Here is a 19,268-nt window from a genome sequence, read left to right on the forward strand (position 1 = left end):
AGTATACCATTTCTAACTTAAAGAATCTTCAGGAGGAGATGGGCCTTTCTACAGGTAAGCTCAGCACAGCATGACAGACTCACTGTGGACTAAGGGACACTGCCCTGCAGGATCAGTGCCCAGAGTGGGGTCCTTTCCCGGCAGAAAGGCCCAGTGACCACCCTCCTGGCTGACACTTCTCTCTCTTGAGGAGGAAGATGGGGGCAGAGAGGAAGGCCTGCATTGGACTGAACTTCACCTATGAAAACCAAAAAGTCAGAACTTTACCCCCCAAAACAGATAATCTGCTACCCTCACCTTCCACTGCTTTTCATGGACCAGAGCAGCCAGACAGGGGCAGGACATGGCTCACAGTCCAGATGAAAGCAACTCGGGTGTAAGAAACTTTGTTTTTCCAGGGAGGGGGTGGGGGTCTGGAAGTGACAATGAAAGAAAACAGAAATCTGCAAAGAGAAAGTATGGTGGAATTGGGATTGGGGGGGTGGGCAGGGAATGGAAAAGGGAAGAAAAGAAGGAATCTCACAATTTTGTTTACTGCTTATATGGGTGTTATCTATGATGCATCTCCTTGCTCTGCCCCCTGCGCATGGCAAATAGATTTACTTTCCCAATTATGAAAACATATAAGTACATCTGGGTCTGGAAGAACACACACCAAATTGTGGGAACAGGACTGTGCATATGGGGGGAAACTAATTTTCACACTAGGTGCTTCTATATCTTCCAGACTTTTTACAATAAAAATGTATCTCACATTTCTTGTAGTATAATAATGTACAAAAAGGCCACCTCCTGCCTTTCTGGCTTTCTCTGACACCCTTCCTCCTTTCTCAGGCTTGCATGTCCCATGGCTAAAGACTCAGCAGTCCAGTCACCTCTGAGCAGCAACCACCAGGCAAATGCAAAACTCCAAGATTTCTCAAAAAGTTCAACACGGAATTACCATATGACCTGCACTTCAATTCCTAGGTATATATAAAATAACTGAAAAAAGGTGTTCAAATAAACGTGGTACCTGAATGTCGCTATTCACAATGGCCAAAAGGTGAAAACGACCCTACTATCCACCCACAGATGGCTGGATAAACAAGTTGTGGTATTTGCAGTGGAATATTACTCAGCCATAAAAAAGGAATGAAGTACTGATAAATGCTACATGGATGAACCTTGAAAACATCATGTGAAGTGAAAGAAGCCAGACACAAAAGGTCACATCTTACACGATCCCTTTTGTAATATGGAAGAGCCCGAATGCAAATCCATACAGACAGAAAGCAGATTAGTGGTTACCAGGGCTAGGAATAGAAAGGGATAGAAAGTGACTGCTTACTGGGTACAAAGGTTCCTTCTAGGGTGAAAAATGTTCTGGAACTAGATAGAGTGATGGCTGCACAACAGTGTTAATGCCACTGAATCGTACACTTTAAAATGGTTAAAATGGTGAATTTTATGTTAGGGTATGAATTTTATCTTAATTCAAATTTTAAAAAAAGCAAAACCCCAAGCTGAGTGACCTTGGGCAAGTGACTTGGCCTCTCTGTACCAAGAAAACGGGCAGATGACAGCACAGTCATCTGGCTGGTCGTGAGGGTTCTGTGTGATGTGTGCGAAGTGCCTGGCACAGGGCTGGGCACCGAGAAAGAGGCGGTAAGTACCAAAGGAAGCCACGGTGCTGACGATTATTATTGTGCACTGTCAAAGTCAACTCACCCAGCAGTTGTGAGTTTCCATGTCATCAAATCATCCTTTTAATTAACTAACAAGAGCAACACAGATAGTTAGGAAAGGGGTGATGTATGAGATGAAAGATTAAAGAAGAGAGTACTATTATACTTGTATTTGTAGTATATTTATATCTATACTATATTTGGAGTATTACGATTCTTTCCTGTTGTTAAGGTAGGAGACGCAGACAAAAAAATCAGTCACAGACAGACAAAGGGGCGGCTTTGCCACATGTCCATGGTAGAATGACCTTAAAGCTCTGGCTTCTTCTGCCTCCTTTCGTAGGCCTGCAGACATGGGCTTTTGACTGACCTGTTTTATGGGGGCAGAAGGGATTGTATACAAGTGAGAAGGTCCCATCTATGCCCTTATTTGGAAGCAGTTTTAAAACCCTGAGAACTGACAGGTGGGGGCAAGAACCCTAGCTCTTCTTATCTCAAAATAATTCGGTACCAAATTAGCAGAATTCCAAACTTCCTAAGGCAGGTGACTGCCCCTGAGGCTGACAGTCGGCGTGGGGAGAGGGAAGGGAGGAATGAATAGGATTGTAAACTGTCATGGAAACTTTTCTTTGCTTGGGCTTCTGGAGCATATGGCAGGTGTCCTGAAAAATCCATTCCTGCTGCCTGAGGCTAGCTGCTGCTCTCAGATGTGTGGGTGGGGGCGTCTGCCTCTCTGTCTGAAAGGCACCCTCCCTCCGCCTGGCGACAGCAGCACAAAGGAGACTCCAGTGTGTGCCTCCCATCCCCAGCTCCCCAGACAGATGCTGGGGGAGAGCTTCTATGGCCCCATGGAAATAAAAGTCCCCTGCCCCCAGCAGGCCTCGATGCAGCTCATAGATCACAGACAGCAGCAGGCCAAAGACCATGGTGCAGATCTCTCCTGCACCACATCTCACAAGCCCCACATCTCTTCCCAAGGCGAGAGGGAGCTGTGCATTGCGAGGGACTCTCAAGTAGCCAACAGGCTGGACTCCCAGGAAGACTGGCGCCCACGTGTAACACAGGAAATCCAGCTGGCCCGAGGTAGAGAAAAATCACAAACGGTGGAGTTGTAGACATAAAGCAGCCAAAGGGATCACAAACAACGGCAGGTACAAGGTGCCAGGGTGGAAAACAAGACGGAATTTTGAAAACTCTAAATTTAGTTTGTGTTTCTCCAACTGGGTGATGGTGCCCATGGGGTTTACAGAAGTGAGCCAGGAGCAGACAAAGCCACAGGAGAATGTGGGCACAGTCTTCCTGCAGCAGCATGCACTCAGGACTGGGGGAGGGGAGGGACCTGCATAACAAAACAGGACAACAGCATGTGGTGGGGGAAAAATATAAAACCTGATTGAATTTTAAGGATGAAATACTAGATGTCAAAAAAATGTCCTGATTGCAGCTGGCCACCTTGAGCCTGAGGCCTTAGGGGCATTTCACTCCTCCATTGGAAGGGCAAACTGGGGGAGTGCAGAAGCCCAGTTCTAAAGGAGCCCTTAGCTCTACTGATTTCATTTATTCTACAAATATTTTCTTGACCTCTTACTATGTGCCAAGCTTCTCTCCCTTCCCAAAACTCACTGTCTAGTGGGAGTGATAGGTGTTAATTCAAAGTACATGATGCTGTGGGTCTGTATGTCAGGGGGACCCCACCTGCCCAGGGCAGTGGGGAAAGGTTCTCACAGGGATGTGGGGCCCGAGTGGGCAGGCGGAAGCAGTCCAGGCAGAGGGACAGCCTGCGCAAAGTTCTGTGACCGTGTGGCTGGAACCCAGGAGTGAGGAGGAGAAAGGCATGAGGCCAGAGAGGCAGGAACTTGAGGGCTGGTCTTTATCCTAAGACGGCTGGTAAACCATGGGCCGTTGTAAGAGGCGGGGTGGCATGGCAGAGCTGTGTTTTAAGCTCAGCCGAGCAGCAGCACATTATACAGTAATATAGTAATCCCTACCAAGGCAGACAGACAGATGGTCAAAGCTATGCTGCGTTTTTAGTGAGGTCTCTTTGGAAGGTGCAAACCCCAAAAGGACTGTGCTGAGGCCTGGTGACTACATAATGGGTACTGCGTAGGTCCAAATCAAGCAGTCACATTCCTAAACACCTCAAAGAACAGTGGCTGCTGGGGTTCTCTTCCCAGAACATTCAGAGCCGCCATAATAGGAAGCAGGAGACATGGGGGTAAGAGCAGAGGTTCTGGCATCATGCAGTTCTGGGCTCAAAGCTTGTTTGCCATGTACTAGTTGGGCAACCTAAGGCAAGTTTCTTAACCTCTCTGTTCTTCCGTAAAATGGGGTATTAAGAGTATCTGTCTCCTAGGATCATTGTGTGGATTAATTAAGATCAAGCTGCTAAAATCCTTATCACTTAGCCTGGTATATTATAGATGCTAAAACATGCTTACAATTATTAATAAATGTAGTTGGCACTCAGCAAAGGACGAACACAGAAGACATGCAAATACCACTGAAATGTGAAACGACTGGGAGCAGCAGGGCTTGCTGACGGGGAGGAGACAGACGGCACAAACGCAGAGGAAGGAGCGGTTTCCACTTACTTGCGAGCAGGAGGCAGGAGATGGCCACGGTGTAGAGCTGCTTGGAGGTGGTGATGTTATAGCGATCCATGAAGTGGTCCAGCAGGTAGACAGCCAGGTGCCGGGCCACAGGGCAGAGCTGGCAATGGCTGCTCAGCAGGGTCAGGATGTTGACGAAGAACCGGCGGCTCTTCAGGAGCGGGGAGCAGGCTCGGAAGGCGGGCAGCTTCAATTCCTGGAGGATGGGTGGGGCAGAAGGGGGTCAGGGCTGCCGCTCAAGAGCATCAGGGTCTGCCTGCTGACTAGTGGGTAGGCGACGATTCCTTCCACACCCTTGTTCATTTTCCTTCAGGTCCCTGGATAGCAGCCCTTCTACTGCAGAAACTCCTGGAATGTCTCTCATCTGCCCTCACTAAGCACAGGCTTGTAAAGCATCAGGGACCTACATGATGACAGAGGAAGCCAGTCATTCCCAGGGGAAAAGTTTGCCATTCGAGGTACACCTTAAAAAACTATAAAAGAATCAAGGCCTTGATTGAGGTCACAGACCCGCATCCAAATTCTGGTCCTACCACTCAGCCAAGTTGTGCAACCCTGGTCACCTGCCTTGACCTCTGCTCTCTCCTCAATGACTGAGGATTAAGTGAAAAATGTACACAAAATGCCCAGCACATAGTAACCTCTCAGGGTCCACAGCTAATTTGCTCTGTGGGTAGGAATGTGAGAGACAGTTTTACGAAGAAAAAAAAAATCAACCTAAAAATAGTCATTGAAATAATACTACAAGGAACTCCCAAAAACCCTTCACCTCAATTCACTAATTGTTGACATTTTGCCTTCTTTCTCTCTATATAGACTTTTTTCTAAAAGTGAGTTCTGGACATCATGATATCTACTCCCCTGTCCCACCCAGGAGGTAACTTTCTACTTTGTAATTTAAACACTGCCAGGTTATCTGAATTTATTTGTCTAACATAAGAAAAACCAACAAAACAAATATCAAACCAACAAAGATTTTTACAACAGAAAACATTTCTTATATATCTACCATATTTGCCATTTAACCAAAGTAGATTAGGCATTATTTGATTAGGAAATGTCTTAGAGAAACTAAAGAGAAGTAAAATTGAAGGGAAATAGAAAAGAAGTTAGCAGGAAAAAAAAATGTGAGAGCTCACTGAGGGCAGATTTATGGGAAATGAGATTAAAACAAACTGGTGCTCCTTTTCTGTATAATGCCTCTCTCTTAAGCCTAGGGCTTTACTTAACGAGCAACAGACCGAGGACTAGAAGGAAGACACCCGTTTGTTCATTCATTCATTCACTCATTCAAGAGATATTCATTCATTCATTTCACTCAACAAGTATAAAGTACCTTCTACATTCTTGGCATTACTCTAGGCACTGGGGATACAATCTGAAATAACATAGACATAGACCTAAATGTAAGACTCAAAACATAAAACTCCTAGAAGGAAGCAAGAATAAGTCTTTATGACTTTAGATCAGGCCATGGTTTCTTAGAAATGACAGAAGCAACAATAACAGCAAAAAATACCTAAGTTGGGGCCGAGCCCGTGGCGCACTCGGTAGAGTGCTGCGCTGGGAGCGCGGCAACGCTCCCGCCGCGGGTTCGGATCCTATATAAGAACGACCAGTGCACTCACTGGCTGAGTGCCGGTCACGGAAAAACGACAAAAAAAAAAAAAAAAAAAAAAAAAAATACCTAAGTTGGATTTCAAGATTAAAAACTTTCATGCTTCAAAAGATACCATCAAGAAAGCAAAAGGCTCACTTGAGAGAGTGTGGTGCTGACAACACCAAGTCAAGGGTTAAGATCCCCTTACCTGTCATCTTTTTAAAAAATAAAAATAAAGAAGAAAGCAAAAGGGCAACCCACAGAATGGGAGAAAATTTTGGAAGTCATATGTCAGTAAGAGACAGTATCCAGAATATCTTACGACTTAACAATAGAAAGACAAACAACCCAATTTAAAAATGGGCAAAGGACTGAATAGCCATTTCTCCAACGAAGGTATAAAGAAGCACATGAAAAGATGTTCGACATTACTAATTATTAGGGAAATACAAATCAAAACCAAAATAAGATACAACCTCACACCCATTAGGATGTCTGTTATTAAAAAAACAACACCACAAAACTGAAAATCAACAAGTGTTGGTGAGAATGTGGGAAAACTGGAACCTCATACACCACTGGTGGGAAAGTAAAATGGTGCAGTCCCTGTGGGAAAGTTGAGCAGTTCCTCAAAATGCTAACCATAGAGCTATCACATAACCCAGCAATTCCAATCACTGGTATATGCCTAACAGAAATGAAAACATACGGCCACGTAAAAACTTGTGCATGAATATTCACAGCAGCATTATTCAGAAAGCCCCCAAATGGAAACAACCCAAATGTCCATTAACTAATGAAAAGATACACAAAATGTAGTTTATCCATACAATGGAATATTATACGTGTTACAACAGGGATGAACCTTGAAAACATCATGCTGAGGAAAAAAAGCCGGTCATAAAAGACTACATATTGTATGATTCCACTAATATGAGATGTCCAGAATAGGAAAATCCATATAAACCAGAAGTAGATTAGTGGTTGCTGTGGTAGGGGTAGGAGTTAATGGGGTACGGAGTTTCTTTTCAGAATGATGAAACTCTTCTGAAATTAGATAATGGTGATGGTTGTACAACTCTGTGGATATACTTACTAACAACTGAACTGCACACCTTAAAAAGGTGAATTTTATGGTATGTGAATTATTACATCTCAGTAAAGCTGTTATAAAAAAAATAAGATAGATATATCACCCACACTCGCGGAGTCTATGGCCCAATAAGAGAGATGGCAATCAAATAATACGGCAATTAAAGAATTCCAAACTGTGATGAACACCACGATGGACAGCTACAGATGCTGCGGGAGCCCCCGTCTTTTCTGAGGGGAGGAAGCTTGCGCTGAGAACTCACACTGTGATCCCTCCTCCTCTGGCCTGTCCCCCAGACAGCCCTGAGGCCAGGACTCAGCTGTCTTCATAATCCTAAAACTTTGCTCATAGAAGGTGCTCAAAGCCTGAAGAAATTACTTCCTCTCCCTTGTGTTTATAATTGCAGAAAATAAATGTGAAAAAGTCTCCTAATCCCAGGACTTTATTTAACTAGCAACAGATCCGAGACCACAAGACTTCCAACATACCCTTTTTTTTTTTTTTTTCGATATTTTATTTTACTTTCTGGCCACAGAAATCTTTTATCCCCAGCTTAACTTCTTTAAGCAAAAGACCTGATGTCTTTGTGTATTCTTCACCTTCATGGTTTCATGCATTTATGCGGCCATCAGGGGAGTTCAAAGTCCTTGAGGGTGGGGTCTGGGTCTGCTTTCATTTATTGTTTCCCCAGCACCCCAGTGTGACTAGAACATGGTCAGGTGCCCAGTAACTAGTTGTTGGAGGAAAGAAGGAAGGAATTACAGTGATGGGCTTAGAAAGCCCTGGGAAGAGGGAAGGTGTGACCAACACTACAGTGTAGCAGGTCCCCGGGGACGTCAAAGAGGAGAAACAGCCCAGGTTCGAAACAACGTCTAAAAATTTACCTGTTGAAGATACAGAAAGGGAAGGATGCTCAGCAGGAGAAACAGCACCTGCAAAGCCATGCAGGTGTCCCATGGGGGAAATCTGCAGCTGTAGGAACAGCCACCAGACAGGTAGGGTATGCCTAGACAAAGCAGAAGTGGGCTGGGTCCCAGCTTGCATGCCCTACCATGAAACCTGCCCTGCCCTGAGGGCAACGGGGAGCCATTGAAGGGCTCAGAGCAGAGCATCAACCTGGTAAGAGAAGCCTTGCATGAAGATCTCTGTGCCAGTCTCCTGCCGGGCTAAGGCTAGCCAGCAGGCAGCAGCAGTCAATGTGGGGCTGCAGCTCCCCCAACAGCGATGCCACCCTCCAGCAGCCCCCACAAGCTTGCAGGCTACTGGCGTATTTCCTCTAAGCACAGGGCTCTAAGTTCAGGCGCATGACAAGAAGCAACCACAATCACAGATCCCTGGTATCTGTTAGGGTGCACCTGCCGGAAATCAGCCTTAGCCAAGTGACCTTTGGCTGGGTCCCACTGCCCTCATCGGTGCAGTTCAAAGCCCCAAAATGCAAGTTAGATATGCAACATCCTGACTTCCCTCCCCGCAAGCTCAACACCTTCTAGATATTTCCTTGTGCCAAGTGGGAGAAGAGACCTCAAAGCAACACACCATGTATCTTTCCTTTGTACACTATCCTGGGGGAAAAGGTCATTTGTCTTGAGTAGTCTCAAAGGGAGCCGTCAGTGCATTAAAGAAAAAGTTATGAACCATTGGAACAGGTAGCATTACATGTCAAGAAGTTAGCAGGTAAGGTGTCCTAGAAAAGGCTAGTCACTAGGGTGGCAGGATTCTGAACCTCAGAAAACCAGCTCCCGGGGATGCTCTTCGTCCCTATTTCTGCTTGTCCCTCAAATACTGGTTTAAATGTGACTTTCTAAGAGAGGCCTTCCCTGATCTCTACATCAATCCAAACCAGGTTTTCCCTTATTATCTCTCCTATCATGCCTTTCCTCATGGCCAAATATTTACTTATTTATGTGTCTCTTCTTGCTAAGCTCTAGGCTCCAGAAATCAGGGGGTGGGCGTTCTACCCATGCTGTTTTCCCAGTGCCCAGTACGGTGGCTGGCACAGAGGTGGGTGTTCAAAAAAATATGTTATAAAATAGAATGAATACAGGAATGTCCCTTCCTGTACCAAACACCTCCCCCTCCAGCACACAGGGGAGCAGCTTGATACAGATTGTGAAATCAGGCAGTTCTGGGTCAGAATCTCAGTTCCACTGTCTACGAACTTTGGGCATATGAATTCTGACTCTCAGTGTTCTCATCTGAGAAATGGAGTCACACTGCCATAAATGTAAAGTATTTGGCATGTAATAGTAGCTCAGCAAGGTGGATCATCAAACCTCAGCTAAATTGAGTTTATCTATTTCTGTCAAAGGCTCTTCAGGCTCTCCAAGAAACTTGCTTTGAGTAACGTGGAATGAAGCTTTCTACCTTAAGGTTTGTTGACAGCTGGGGCTGGGGCACCTCCCCGGGAAAGGACACCTGTCCATCACTGTGCGCTCTGCAGAGCCCCCAAACCAAGTAAAATTAGTAGCCCTGAGCTCCGCTTCTTCCTGTCACTAAGAGAAGGGTGATTCTTTGGCATATAAACAACAGCGTGGGACTCCAGCATGCCTCTCCTGTTTAGTTTGAGTCCAGCTAATTACTTCTCTAACCCAATTAGGGAAGAAAGGCATTCATTACAAGGCTTTGCCATAAGGGTCGGCATGCCTCCCCTAGCACTCTTGACCCAGGTCTGCTTGAAGCCTGCAGCAGCGCGGGTGCAGGAGCCAGCCCCTTTGCTGAGTGACCTGCATTCCAGAAACAAAAGAGCAGCCTGCCCCTGGCGGCTTGTAAAGCTCTCTCCAGATTAGGCAGGCTCTTGGCAGGCACTCGGCAATCAGTGCGGGCAGTGGGTGGGCAGGACCTGGGCCAGGCAGGGTGACCTTCCTCTCAGCACGCCTGGCAGGCAGCATCAGGGTGGCCAGCAGAAAGGCTGGGGGAGGGCAGAGATGAAGAGGGGTGGAGGGATGGGCAGAGGCTTCCTCCCCAGCTGCTGCCTGCCTGCCTATATCACCTGAGCCACACAGGAGAGCCCACCTGCCACACGTTGATCTAGAGATGAGCAGGTGGAGGCACAGGACAGATGGCCATGAAGGAGCTGAGGGAGAAAAAATCTACCTTACAAAAAAACCTGCTTTTGCTAACACAGTAGTTTATTTTATTTTTTAAAAGAATAACTGTGGGTTGGAAGAAACTAGAAGATACACAGTCTTTGACTTACAATGGTTCAACTTGGGATTTTTCGGCATTAAGATGGTGTGAAGGCGATAGCATTCAGTAAAGACCGTACTTCAAGCACCCATACCACCATTCTGTTTTTCACTTTCAGTACAGTATTCAATGAATTATATATGAGATATTCCACCCTGTATTATAAAATACGCTTTGTGTCAGATGATTTTGCCCAGCTGTAGGCTAATGTAAGTGTTCTGTGCACGTTTAAGGGTAGGCAAGGCTAAGCTATAATGCTCAGTAGGTTAGGTGTATTCAATACATTTTTGACTTGATATTTTTAACTTACGATGGGTTTATCACGATGTACCCCATCGTAAGTCAAGGAGCATCTGTGCACCAAAATGTTGACAGTGGTTATCTCAGGGACGGAGGTGGGTAACTGAGATCGTGCATGATTTTCACTTTCGTGCTTTTCAACACTGTCTGAATTTTTTTTAAAAGTCAATGTATAATTTCTTTATTATTCCAATGACTACTATGTTGCTAGTTTGAAAAATAAATGGAGACAAGGACTAGACACCCACTGTATTTAAAGCCTAGCTCAAAAGTTATCCCTGAGATTTCCTGGCAACCCTGCATCATCCCTTTAACAAAACCAACCCTTTAACCATGACTCCTATGCTCCTACGATGCAAAGCCCCTGCAATGGTCTTCCCCAGAAGTAGTTTTCCTTTTTTTTTTTTTTCTTTTACTAATTATAAATTACATGTTCACTGATGAATTTTAAAGAGTAAGAAAAAGTAACAGCATTTATAATACCTCCTTCAGAGGGATTCAGAGAGAAGTTCTGCACGGATTCTTCCAATGTTTCTTCCTTTCATAAAGTGGGATCACAATCTAAACTGCTTCCCACTTCCCAGTGTTTTCAATGGTTGCATAGTACTTCACTGTAAGGTGGTGCCAGGACTTCATCCAACCCTGGTTTGGGGCATGTGGGCTGTTTCTCTTCCTTCAGGCCTCTGCTCAGTCCATTCCTCAGAGGCCTTTCCCACCTCCCTCCTACCCTCCAGAATCTCCATGTCATGGGCTTTCCACAAGCAGCATTTACTGCTGATTGAAGTGTTTGCTAATAGGAAGGGGATCTCTGTGGGGGAGGGAGCCACTTCTCTCTCCCACTCTTGGCTGTGCCCTCTGTACTTGGCACACAGTAAGGATTAACGAATGTCTGCTGAATGAGTGAACAAGTGTATGAATAAATGAATGGAATATTTTGGGGGAAATCTTCCCTCTGCCTGTGGCCTTTTATGCCCTCCTCTCCCCTCGGAGCTCTCTTGCCTACACCTGCATCCTTCCCTGCGGTAACCGATGGAGGGGTAAACTGCCCCTCTCCCTTAGTGAGCTGTCAGCCAGCATTTCTGAGACCAGAGGAGCCATTCTGGGGGAAGGGGAGGTGTGGGGGTCAAAACAGGCTTGACTCCTTTAGAATCCAAGCTTTTTGCTGCCCAAGAGCTTTGCCTGGGGGCTCTCAAGCAGAAAGAGGATTATCTGAGAGAGAGAGTGGTCTGGGAAAGGCCAAGGACAGTGAATCACAGCCTACGCAAAGCCCCAAACTGTCTGCACTGTCTGGGCTGTCTGAACAGGTTTGCGAAGATTCCAGGCATGTGTCTGGTCTCTGCTGCCCCCTCCCCTCCAGAGGCACTGACCCTAGCAGAGTGGCAAACACTTTCCATATCTGTGCTAGACTCAGATGTGCTTGGGAATGTGGACGAAGCCAGTCTGAGCTGCACTTACATAAGACCCTGAGCGCACAACCAGAACTGCTGGGCAGAGACCACCACAGAGAACCCCGTCTATCACTGCTGCAGGACAGAGGTGGGTAGAAAATTCAGCATAAGCTCTTCATACACAGATTCTGAGCGTCGGAGGAGTCTGAAGGTCATTTGAAAGTCGCCCACACTGTAAAAGTTCAATCACTCACCCTGGTTTCTCACATTACGGGAGGAAGTGCTCAGCTTAACCCCTGGTGTCCTGCACCGAATTATTTTCTTCTAATTGCCTCACGGTTTTACTTTTCATTATTAACCCACTCTTCCTTCAAATCTCAGCTTAAAATCCACTTCTGAAAAGAGTGTTCCCTGCTCATGCTTCTGTCAGATCCTCCCCTAGGACTTTTCATCCATTCATCCACTCACTCTTACTGTCCTTCCCTGCGAGACTGTAAACCATGACAGGGACTAGGTTTGTCTTGCATAGCCCTGTGATCCCAGTACTTGATACAAAAGAGATGCTCAATAATTACCAAAACCTCCACATTTCAGGAATGGCAAATGCTTGAAATGAACAGGTGATAAAAAAATGATTTGCTCCTGATCTTAGGCTGTATAAAACTACTCATCACAACGAGCAATTCAAAATCCTCATGAAATCCAGAGAAAGGTACAAGAAATTGGGGGAGCTGAATTCCAGGGGAAAGAGAAAGCTCTGTCGTTGTTTTAGGGTAGCATGTGCCTCAGTCTACCCAACAGCATCAAAGGGTTTCCAAGGAGGATTAGGAGTTTCAAGAAGTACAAACTGTGCACCTAGCAGGCATTCCAAAGGCGATGTTTCCCAAAGTGTGTTCTGTGGCACACCACTCTTTGAGATAAGCTCCCTGAAGAAAAGGGTTCTGTGGCCATAGTTTGGGAAACAATGCATACATTACTTCTTCCTAAAAGAAATCATATATTAACCCAGCACAGGAACTGAACATTTGTTCAGCAAAAAACTTATATAACTTTAGGAAACTCTAGGTTAAACTTCCTTAGCTACAGAACGCCAACACCCCCTTCTTCTTTGGGGGGCTGAATAACAACATCCCTGAAAACCTGCTCTGTGAAATGGTGCTTTAGGGTGCTGGCTGCTGGGCACTGGTGTCCTGGGGAAAATTAAACTCCAGCACATCTGCAAAGCGAGGCTCTGCGAATTTCTCTGGCTCAGTGCCTAATAATTTGATGATTCTAAGCCTAAAGATGTACAGAAAGACTCAAGAGATTGAGAACCACAGCTTCCACCTGCAGAATGCCATGGTAAGAATTTCCATACAGCAAGGCATTAGAAGCCTAGGAGAGGCCTCCAACAGCTCATGGAAACCCCAGGCAGCCAAGTGCTGGGTGTCCTGTCTTGGGAGATCCAGGGATTGGGCCCAAGATTAAATCTCCCACACCTGCCCCATCTCTTACGTATAATATATATATATATTTATTTATAATTTTGGCAGCTCCCAATTCTCTGTAAATGCTAACCTGCTTCCTCCTTAGAAACCCTGTTGCTACTCAGTAGACTGGGGCACATGCCACCCAAAGGCAAGGAAGGACAGAGCCTTCTCTTTCCACTGAAGTTTAGCCCCCCAAGCTTCTCGTACCTCCCCCAGGTCTTCATGAATATTTGGTATTGCTCATTACAATAAATAGCTTTATACAGTCTTATGAGATATATCGATATATCTATGTGTCTCCCAGACCTATGTTCCATACATTTTGTCCTCTAATTCCCCAACAAGCCCACACAGTGGAGATTACCAGCATCCCAGTGTTACAGACAAGGACAGCTGAGAGGCTAAGTTACTTGCTTAAGGACAACCAGTTAGTAAATGATGAATCTGAACCTAGGTCTTCTGACTCCAGTGCTCTCAACACAATGTTTTGGAGCCTCCATGGGATAGTTTGAATTTGTTTGTATTTTCCTTTCAAAATAATGTTTTACATAACTGATTATAAAATAAGTTATTACTATAGAAATTTTAAAAAACACAGATGAGCACAAAGAAAACTGAAATCACCGGTAATCCCACCACTAGGAGAATACTGGGGTATGTACGCATGTCTGTGTACGCCCTTCCAGTCATGTATCTCTGTACACACCCACGCCCCCACTTCTCTCTTATGGGACTATCACCCTGCTTACTACTGTAATTCAACGCAGGCTCTGCATGCATTTCCTCCATCCCCACACCCATCCTCCTGAGGTGGGCCCAGGCAGTGCTACTAGCATGAGTGCCAGTACCCAGGAAAATGAGGCACAGACGTGCAACTGCCAAGGCCACATTGCAGGCTGGTGGCAAATCCTGGACTGAGACATCAGAGGAGCTGGCTGGGGCCTGAGGTATGACACCACTTAGTGTGACAACCGTTTCACAAACAGGTAAGGTGCAGAGCAGGGCTGAGCTGCTCTCGAACACCAGCCACTGAGAAGGCCGCTGTGGGTCCCCTGCTCTGAGCTCCCACGGTGCTTGGCCTCACTGCACCCACTGCTGCCTCCCTAGAGAGGCCAGGCAGCCAGGCCCTGGGCCAGAGGCTGGGGAAACAGGCTGCCGAGAACAAAGAGCAGTGAGATGTGGAGAAACACCATGTGTAACCAAGGTGACCAACAGGAAATGGAGACTTGAAAATTTACAGGGAAAAAGAAAAGGGAGGCGGAAGGTTGGTTCATCACAGGCCTCCGGAGTACACAGCACCGACCAGGGCGGCCAGCAAGGCAGAGGCTCACCCTCCTTCCCCATCCACCCTGATTGCTTCATAAAGCCCATGGACACATTTTCAGTAAAGCATACACTCCTCTGTGGGAACACTATTTCAACATGCTCGAGAGGGTGGCCCATGGCACACGAAGCCCACAATGCCAGTAATATCCCCTCCTGCTGAAGTCCAGCCTGTAGCTTTCTTCCGGTGAAGTGAAAGGTCACCCCAGACACCACGTTTTCTGCCACTGGCCTCCTTGCCTCTTCAGCAAATGTCAGGCAGGACAGCTCCAAACACACCTTCTCATTCCCAGGAGCCAGAGCCACTGGCCTGGGCAAACTCTGCACCAGGCCCTGCTGTAGCTCCCAGGGCACCCAACAGTGACCACACACAAGCCTGCCCACCCCTCTCAGGTCCCCAACAAACCCATGCCTCTGAGCCCTCCAAACATACCCCGCACACAACAGTCATGGCCTTTTCATAAAACAGTCATGCCCCCCCCCCCCCCCCCAGTTCTTCACTTCAGCCTGATACAACCACATAGCTCACACCTCCTGCACTGGGGGTGTCCCTCACTCCCCCACACCCTCTGTTACCTAGGGGCAGGAGTCATGCTGTGCCCCCTTCCACACTGCTTCTTTTGCGGCTCCCCTCTTCCCCCTGGGCTACCACTCTCATGCTGTGGCCTCCAAAGCTCCACTCTTCCAGCTCCTGTCCCCAATTTCCAGATTCCTTCTTGTGAACTCTCCTGGGCACCTTGACCCTCACAAGAAGCCCAGAATGGGTCAGTAGAGTAACAGCCACTGCCACCCCCCAGCCCAACTCTACCCCCTGCCCAACTCAAGTCCAGGGTTCTCAAAAGGTTGTCAGGTGATGACAAGCATTGGAATCTCCTGGAGACCTGTTTAAAAACAGAAGTTTTATTTGCATATAGGGTCTTTATAGATGCAATCAAGTTCAAATGAGGCCACACTAGGTTAGGATGGGCCCCAATCCATGACTGGTGTCCTTATAAGAAGAGAAAACAGAGACACATGGACACGCAGAGGGAAGACAAGATGAATGAAGACAGACATAGAGGAGAAGGCCTGTGAAGACGGACGCAGAGATTGCAGTGATGTGGCTACAAGCCAAGGAATGCCACGGATTGCTGGCCAGCACCGGATGCTAGAAAAGCCAAGCAGAGATCCTCCCCTAGTGCCTGCAGAACGAGCATGGCCTGCCAACACCCTGACTTCAAACATCTAGCCTCCAGAACTGTGAGAGAATAAACTTGAGAGAATAAGCCCCCCAATTTGCGATGCTTTGGTACAACAGCCCTAGGAATCTGATATACTCCTCGTTTCCTGACTTGTAGGGCACTTATCTATGCCCTATGAGTACTTCATTTGGGCCTGATGCCCAACTAGAAGCTCTATGAAAGTAGGAAAATTTGTTTTGTTCATCTCTTATATAATGGCTAGCACAGTGCTTGGCAAGCAATCAGCTGCTAAAAACATGTGCTGAATGAAAGAACGAGTACTAGTGCCTTGGTCAGTACATTTAACTCCTCCTTTTTCTTTTCAAAGCAACTTTAATAATCAAATGAGATAATGTGCACAAGGCAGTTAACAGTCTCTGACACATTGTAGGTGCCCAATAAATATCAACTCCCTTGATTTAGATGGCAGTGTGAGTCCTTCGAGATTACACAGAAACTAACAACTTCCAGAAGGAGCTTTCCAAGAACAATGTTCACTGTGAAAAGGGCTGATCATGCTCAGCTATGTAGTTACTTTGTTCCAACTAATAAGAAACTTGACATCTTTCACGGCTTTTATTAACTGGTCCTTTTGACACTATTGTCTAAAACCTCTCCCATGTCCCCACTTTCTGCCCTTGTTCAGATGCCATTGCTTTGGATGGCTGCAACACCTGTAGTAACTAGTCTCCAGAGTGAGGGTCCATTTCCAGTGAGCTGGCATCCCTCCTCATGGCCTTCTCTTAGCTGTCAGGATAAGGTATAAACATGTAGGGAGACCCACGTCCCCAAAGCCAATGCTCCTGGTCCATCTCTCTGTCCTCCCCCTAATTCTGGTTAGGGGCTTCTACTTATCCTTCCAACTCCTATCACACAGCACCTGCTCTTTGAAACTTTTCAGGACTTCCCTTGGCAAAGAGACCTTGCCTTTGGTACAGTGGTTCTGAGTATGAGCTTTGGAGCCAGGTTGCCTACTAGCTGTGTGGTCTTGGGTAAGTTATTTAACTATCTAAACTTAGTATGTCCCATCTGTAAAATGGAGATAATTATGGAACCTACTAGAGTGGGCTGCCTGAGGACTTAGCTAATGGAAAGGAACTCCAGCTCTCAGCACACAGTAAGCATTCACTAAGCGTGGACTATCATTACTAACATTAACTGGCTATTATGGTCATTAACACATGTCTGTGAGTGTTTTTATGTGACTATCTTCAGCTATGCTAAGGGCCCCAGGGCAGGGTTTGGGCCACGGCTTCTCCTTAACAGTTTCTCTTTAGGCTCATTGAATGACTGCTGGATAAAGAGGCACCTCATGGACACTGTGTGCCAACCACGCCAAGAAGATGGTCCAAGGAAATAAGCCAGAACTCTGCCTTCCCCAGACTCAAGCCTACCCGCAGCTGCCTGGCTTCCTCCTTCCCGACCAGAATGTTGAATCCCCTCCTCCCAAAAGAAACACGCCTCTGGGGAGGTCTCTGACTTGTGGGAAGATGTCCCTAGGGGTCTGACAAGGACTCCGCCCAAAACAGCTTCATAGCCAATCTTAAAAAAATGACCATTAGAAAAAGACTCTGAAGTATTAAGGGGTAATGGGGAATTATTTGTGCAACTTAGTTCAGGAAAAGAAATGTATAAATATAAAAAGAGAGAATCACAGGGCAAATGTGACCAAATGTTCACAGAATTGTGTAATGGGCTTGCAACGCTTCTCTAAGCTGGAAATTACTTCAAAACCAAAAGTCAACACAAAAGGAGAGACTCGAGAGGTTTCCACTCAGAGTCAACAGCTTTGTGCTACTAACCCCCACCTCCTCACCTAGCTTGGCGACCCGCCGGCTGGGGTGTCAGCTCTGTTGGAGGAGAAGTATGTTACACCATCACCCACTTCCAGGCTGGCTTCAATTCCTCTGCTTCATGTGTGTCTCATCTAAGGTCAGGCTCTGGGGACAGCAAATCGCAAGGTTTTAAGGCCCCAACTCTTCCACTTAATAAGGGGACTCTGGTCAAGTGCTTAAGCCCTTGGAGGACATTTCTCTACCAGTGTGATGGAGTTACTGGTAACCATGCTACCTACGCCACAAGACTGTTTCAGCAGGGAAGTCCAGCAAGGCAATTTATGGGCTGTAACACGCACACCTCAGGGAGATAAGGTGTCCGTGATGAGCACACACCAGAGGAGGGGCTCTTACACAACAGCTACTCTGCTCAGAACTGGGGAGACCCAGCGCCTGTCATCTGTCTTACTGTCTAGGGAGGGAGCCAGACCGACATCCAGTACTCACGTAAGTAAGTGCACAATTACAAACTGTGCTAAGTGCTGAGGGAATCATCAAGGTGGTCTGTGAACATTACAAGGGCCCAGCCCTGAGCTTGTCTGGCAATCTCTGAGAAGGTGATGTTTGGTCTACAGCTGGGGAACACGTAGGTTAAAGTAGATTATAATCCCACAAGAGTAGGGAAGTGTGTAACCAAAGGTTAACAGTGAGCACAAGTGAAATGACAGCATGAGGAAGAGATAGGTCAAATCAAGAATATGGGACACTGATGAGGACAAATCAACTGTTTTCTCTAAAAAATCAACAGCATGAAAAAAAATTCTAAGATGATGGTGGGGGAAGGAACCATTAGAGAATAAAAGACTTAAGAGACATCTTTAAAAAATGTAATGCATGAACCTTATCTGGGTTATGATGGGAACAACGTGTGAAAGCCATTTTTGAGACAACAGAGGAAAACTGAATATGGAATGGGCAACAGAAGATATTAATGAATTATTGATAATTCTGTTAGGTGTAACAACAAAACAATAGCATAGTTGCCATTTATTTTAAGCCCTTATCTATTAGCAGGTATTTATGGGTAAAGCGACATGCTGTCTGGGAAACAGATGAAACAGGTACTGAAGCTGGGTGCAGTGTACTTGGGATTCATTCTACTATTCTCTCTACTTTTGTGTATCTTTTAAAATTTCTATAATAAAAAGCTAAGGAAAAAAAGTGGTTCACTCCAAAGGGTCAGAAGTGCTCTGAATTGTTTGGATTTTTTACAACGATCAGAAAAATCAATTGTCATGAAGGACAAGGCTGTCTACCATGTCATATCTAATGATTCCTCCTATTTTAGCACATGGATGAACCACAGTATAACTGATTTCCTTCTGATGGGCATTGAAGTTTTTTCCAACTTTTCCTTACAATAACTGAATCTCATTCCTGATGCTTCTGTTCTGTATGACATCTTTCCCTCCCTCTTCATCTCCCCCCAACCCACCCACCCAAGTCACTTGATGACCACTTCCGGACTAAGTAGCTGGTGGGACGGTGTGGATGTCCCTATCGCAAGAATGCCCAGGCTCTGGCACCATCTGCTCCAGTGACCAGCAAGGGACCCAGTGCCTCAGGACAATTCAAATT

General features: G+C 46.1%; 1 protein-coding gene across 1 annotated transcript in view; it reads right to left on the reverse strand.

Moving 5' to 3' along the window:
* CCNJL (cyclin J like) overlaps window positions 1-19,268 on the reverse strand; it is a 46,724-nt gene that overhangs the window by 18,080 nt on the left and 9,376 nt on the right. The window contains exon 2 of the mRNA XM_063088241.1: window positions 4,259-4,472. Within this exon, the coding sequence (XP_062944311.1) occupies window positions 4,259-4,472 (214 nt within the window). The remainder of the gene's footprint in view (window positions 1-4,258; window positions 4,473-19,268) is intronic.

This window comes from Cynocephalus volans, chromosome 2 (genome assembly GCF_027409185.1).
Source record: "Cynocephalus volans isolate mCynVol1 chromosome 2, mCynVol1.pri, whole genome shotgun sequence".
Classification (NCBI taxonomy): Eukaryota; Metazoa; Chordata; class Mammalia; order Dermoptera; family Cynocephalidae; genus Cynocephalus; species Cynocephalus volans.